Genomic DNA, 5,525 nt, shown 5'->3' with positions numbered 1-5,525 from the left:
TTTATATTTAAATTGGATAAATGCGAATTTTAAAAAGGAAATGAACAAGAAACATTAAACATATAAGTAAAATGAAAGGAGTGTTTCCCTTTAAATGAAAATCTTTATTCACCAACGACTACGAAATAGAAAATATTAGCGGGCTGGCAAATCGAAAAATCAGAGAGCACATTAAACCCATCGACCATTTGAAAGGTGTACTTAACTCTTAAAAGCGCCTTATTGTGCTGGACGTTTTAATAATTCGATGCCATAATGTTCAAATTTCTGTGTCTATCACGTCAATTTTGATCTGTCACTTTTGTTTGAACTATACATTCTCACAGCAAAATACTTCTTAGAATAATCGAAACCTTTTGAATAGGTGATGTCACAAAAGTGGTTTAACTATATAGCGGGCTTAGAGTCCTAAAGTGTGGGATTTCACGACACGTCAGTGAACACTCAAACAGGAGAAAGCGAGTTTTTCCCACTGAAACATTTGAAAATCTAATGTCCACGCAACAATTCAAGACCTTGGCAATTTACAGCTAGGAGAAGTGTATCGAATTTAGTTGATTGCCATTGTCGTCTTCATTTAATCTAACTTTGGCAGTGACACTTGGCATATTCTGATACATGTGACAGAATCTATGACAGTTATGTTACTTGAAAAATCTCGGTGAACTGTGAATTCATTGGAATAAAAATCGCCGACGTCAATGTTGCATGCAAGCAATGCATGCTTTGGAAAAAAATAGGAATATCGAGAAAAAAAACGGTCTTGAGAGAATCTTGAAAATGGAATCCAGGCTACATCATCACACAAAAAGCCGGTCTATGAAATGGAATCTAGGCTACATCATCACACAAAAAGCCGGTCTGATGTTTGATTATTAACATTTGAACGGGCCTGTTACATTAATTGTTAACTGTGGCAATCACTAAGAGATTAGATCATATTTAATACATAAATATACAGAATAAATCTACATGTTGGCTAATTAATGGAAATATGCAAACAATGTCAATTTCCAGGCAAATATGAATAGGCACAAACAACTTTAAATAATTATTAATTTAAAAAAAATCACATTTTGGCCGTATAAACGACAGTCACACTTGTACAGATATAGGCATACAGATCATTGTGTACAAGGGCAGACCCAAGGGGTGGGGCAAAGGGGTACCCCCCCAAAAAAATGGAATACAATTTTATTTTTAAAAAGAAATGACTTTTTGGCCTAGTTCATTTCATGCCCCTCCTTTCCATAAGCGTGTAAAAGCCTCAAAACATAGAAAACTCCAAGTTCCTCCCCCCCCCCCAAAAAAAGGAAAGGAAAAACCACATACAAGTTGGTCCCCCAAGTTTGTGTGGGCCTTAGAAAAAACAGAAATACACAAAGTATAGTATGTGAAAACCTTAAACGGGATTTCTCACACTCCACACATGGGTCCTGTGTCTGATTAACAGTTTTAGAGAAAATAGGGTTTAATAGGGATATCTGGTGCGATATGAAGAGAATGCTAAAGGACATTATGATCAAACAATTCGGGATGACAGATTGTTCACAGTGCTGTAATGAAGATCCAGAATTTTTAGAAAATGATGTATTCAATCCCATGTCACATCTGATTGATTTAGCTATAGCTACCAAGAGCACAAATCTCCACAAGAAATGAATGAAGCTAACAGCATGTAGTACTGCCGGCCCTCGAGTGTAATTTAGTGACAACAATTCAAAGTCGTTACGGCAGTGACACAACGTTCGTGGACAGGTGATAAACCTGTGTTACATGCCTCATTGACCAAAAGGGTCACATGGGCGTGCGCATCAAGCGGAAACATGTGCACATGAGTGTGATGCCACCGGCAAGTTATGGTGTACAATTGGATCAGTCTTTAGACATTGTGACCTAGTAATTATTGTCCCAATAGCCCGGGAGATCACAAGTGTCCTCCTCTTGTCTCTATGGTTACACTCCACAGCGCCCTCTATGTACAATGCATGAATCCAACGTAGCTTTCAGTACTGATACGAGCCAAATGGCAGTAATGATGTCAAGAGAATTGGGATGATTTCCAGTGACCTTTCCCTCTTCAATGTTTCCCAGCTGTGGAAATCTCAAACCGTTCATGGGGTAGCAAGGTAGCACAGCTGGTGCAGACCACCTCATCAAGGTCCTGGCTGGGTTTATGTTCCTCCATGGAGCGCTGCAGTGTACGAATGGAGGGTAGAGGATAGTGTTGTATGAGGAGATACTCATATCCATTGGATCCACACATCTGCCATAGAGCCAATGCTTTCTGGATTGTCTCTGTGCTCCATTTAATACCCCTCATGCTGCCTCTGTTCAATGCCTCTAGCTGATCTCTACCAAATAATTTCTGCATATGATTTTCAAGTCTCGCCTTCCTCTTGAGCATTGTCTTTTTCTCTCTCTTCAGTTGTTGCAGCTTGGTTCGGTACATCTTCAACCTGTGTCTCATCCTAGTCAGCTTGTTTTCCCCAGCATTCATACTGAAGGAGTCTGTGAGGGTCATATCTCCCTGAGTGATGCCCTCAGCTTCAAGTTCTTCATCAGCTGTGCAAGGCAATAGCAATGACTTTAAAAGGGTTCAAATTTCAAAATTAAAACCCATTTTAATATGCAATTTACTTTACAAATCCAAACATACATTTTGCTAACCTACTGACCAACAAAAAGTCTAATTTGGCAAAGGGAAGGTCCTTACCATTCAATCCTGTAGAAATGACGGTCATAGAGGAATCTAAGCTTTTTAAATATAATATGGCAGAATGGTGAGCCTTCTGCTCCAAAGAAACAAGGCCTGAATGTATATTTTCCCCTCATTTCATTATTCACAAGTAGCAGAATGATCATACATGTACTTAACCTCTTTGTACTAACCCTAACCCCATAGGGTGTATGTAAAATTATGCTGAAATTGGAGGATTGCGGACTGTTAATTTTGTTGCATGACTTAGCCTAGAGATACATGCTATCACTTGTTTGTGTTATGCTGTGGATTATGTTAGATTGAATTTTATTATACGTCAGTCATTTTTCGATGGCATGTTTCACCTTCTTTTAAAAAAAGACTGAGACTCGAATCATTTTTATTTATTTATTTATTGAGTAACTGAAGCCCAACTTGTACATTGAAACCAAATTCACACTGACACTGCTGTCCCACAGTGAATCTGACAGCAGTTCTCAACCCTTTTTAATGGGATTTTTGAGCTTGTGCCCCTAGGGGTAGGAATCAGGGAGCAAGTGACAATCCCACCTCTATGGCAGTCTCAGACGCAGAATCAACTTCAAAAGGATGCACTTACAGTCTTTGGCACTTGAGATGATCTCAGCAGCATCACATGGTGGTGGGGGGCTGGCAGAGTAGGCGTGATCATGGGGGATAGGATTTCGATGAGGGAGTTCAGGCATGGGCGTAGGGGCCGGTGACACGGGTCGCATTTGGTAAGGTATCACTCTGCGAGCTTTGTCACCAAAGATGGTCGGCACTGCATTGAACTTTAGTTTCCGTTTCCTGTCAGCCCGATGCTGCTCATACTGATCTTCTTCAAAATGAACCTGGACACATTGAAGAAAGTCCATACTGTTTAACAGTTGTGAGCTATTTTCTTTAGATAACCATCAGAAAAAAGAAACAAAACAGTGCAGCCACTGGTGAGGTACTTCGTAACATTGCAGCAATACAAGAAGAATGATTTTAACTGCTCAAGACACTTCCGTGCTTGAGTGTTTGATCTACTTCATTCTGTGTTGTAGTCCAGCCCATTGCAAGACATTGCTCAAGATGATAGACAAAGAACAGGGTGAACAATGACAAGGGACAATGACACAGGACGCTGACAAAGGACGATGACAAAGGACAGCCTGCCACAGTTTAACTGAAGCTGGATATCATTCTAAGATGATATTTCATGTATATATGGGCTATTTGATCCAAGTCAAAGTTTGGCTTAGATAGATCAGTTTGAATCGAGGTACACGCAAGGAGAAATATCAGCGTGCTGCTATCCCTCAATTCTAAGCTAAGACTTTAGGCAACAACTTGATGCAAACCAAGAACATGGCCCATTTTAATTTGCTGACCCCAACTAAAGACACTAGAAAGAACCAATACTTATTTGCAAGGCACAAACAGTGTTCATGTCAAGGGTTTCTACTAAATAAACAAGGGTCGCTAATCTTTTTCACCTAGATTTCACCAGTCTTCTTTGACTGGTGCACTTGGCTAGTTTGGTTTGTTACAAAAACTTGTGATACGATGGGGAACCGACTAGGTAAACAGCCTGGCAACATATCAGTTAATCTGAATATAGACTTCTAATATTTTCAGAATTTGAACAAGTGCTAGTCTAGTCTGGAGCTCTGGATATGAATCGTTTGTGTACATGCTGGTGAAAATTTCAGGTTGGCAACAAAAGACGTTACAATTTGAGATGAGACCCAAAAATTTGATGGTTGTCTTGGTTTTAGCTGACCAAGGAGATGCATAGCCTGATGGACATTTCAAAAGTAGTTGGTTGAACCATAGTTTACCCACTTGTTTAGCCAGCCTCTACTGCACATAGCCTTGGTCTGGACTTTTTGATAACTTTATGCAGTGTAGGCCTAATGCATTAAGTTAACGTTAGGCTAGGCTAGTATCACATACAAAAAAACAGGAAAATTTGGTTAATTATTATAAATAAACCTTGGTACAGCTAAAAGTGGATATTTAGTCTAATTGGCAACCAGCCACAGTCATGACAGTACATCATACATTTATATAACTAAATATTCCTTCATTTCCTCATGCCTACCTCACAGACTTGAGCATATATTGTAGCAGTCCAAGGCTTCCCATTCGCATTCACGTGGGTTTGTTTGATATTTTCTACCCAGGCTCTCCGTCTTTGCGGATCTCTAGGAAACTTATGCATCTTGAAACCTTTCTCTGGGCGATTCGAGCAACCCTTAACACTACAGCCTGTCATCTTGCATGCAGCATTTAGCTGAAACAAACAGGAATTAGGAACACTTGTGTTTTTGTACTACAAGCTTCACGTACAGTATTCACAACTTGCTGAACTTTGGGGACAACATGGCGCCTACGAACGACTTCATGAAAATACCTGGTACCCGTCATGTCGTTACCAGGACGATTGTCCACGATGTACACCAATACTGTAATGTCATGCGTCGTCTAGTCGACCGGTCGTGGTCCGTGAATATGTTCTAGCGCCCTCAAGAAATAAATATTGCTCAAATTGCGCCAACCATTACACGTATACTGTCCCAAATAATGTGTTTTCCCCAAATAAGACCTGTGGATGCCTTTTCACCCATGATGATTTCTACAAATCCTATAAAAATTAACTACATTTCCTCCTGCAATCAAAGGAAGACTCAGCAACGAACATCCTCAAAACAAAAACATAAAGGCCTAGGTAACTCCTAGACATGCATGAATGACCTTTAAGTGCTTGAAATTTTATTTTCTTTTCTAGCAATTTCATTCGATTACAATTCAAAGC

The 5,525-nt window shown here is 39.8% G+C and overlaps 1 protein-coding gene across 1 annotated transcript; it reads right to left on the bottom strand.

The window, feature by feature from the left end:
• Nucleotides 1-67: 67 nt before the first annotated feature.
• Nucleotides 68-5,140, bottom strand: LOC110985282 (uncharacterized). The gene is made up of 3 exons (XM_022246210.2): nucleotides 4,812-5,140; nucleotides 3,321-3,573; nucleotides 68-2,565 (listed from the first exon to the last, which is right to left on the bottom strand). Exons 1-3 carry the CDS (start codon nucleotides 4,983-4,985, stop codon nucleotides 2,081-2,083), a joined length of 912 nt encoding a protein of 303 aa, XP_022101902.1. The 5' UTR covers nucleotides 4,986-5,140; the 3' UTR covers nucleotides 68-2,080.
• Between the last annotated feature and the right edge of the window lie 385 nt (nucleotides 5,141-5,525).

This window comes from Acanthaster planci, linkage group LG07 (genome assembly GCF_054643075.1).
Source record: "Acanthaster planci isolate LZ-2023a linkage group LG07, COTS_SCS, whole genome shotgun sequence".
In the NCBI taxonomy this organism is placed as follows: Eukaryota; Metazoa; Echinodermata; class Asteroidea; order Valvatida; family Acanthasteridae; genus Acanthaster; species Acanthaster planci.
This window is presented reverse-complemented; position numbering and strand designations above follow the sequence as displayed.

Bases quoted from the DNA above. Each gene is read 5' to 3' on its own strand.
- LOC110985282 (XM_022246210.2), bottom strand. From the start codon at position 4,985: ATGACAGGCTGTAGTGTTAAGGGTTGCTCGAATCGCCCAGAGAAAGGT. The intron at 3,574-4,811 runs GTAGGCATGAGG...CAATGTGTCCAG, and splicing joins TATATGCTCAAGTCTGTGAG to GTTCATTTTGAAGAAGATCA. The intron at 2,566-3,320 runs GTAAGTGCATCC...TGCCTTGCACAG, and splicing joins CATCTCAAGTGCCAAAGACT to CTGATGAAGAACTTGAAGCT.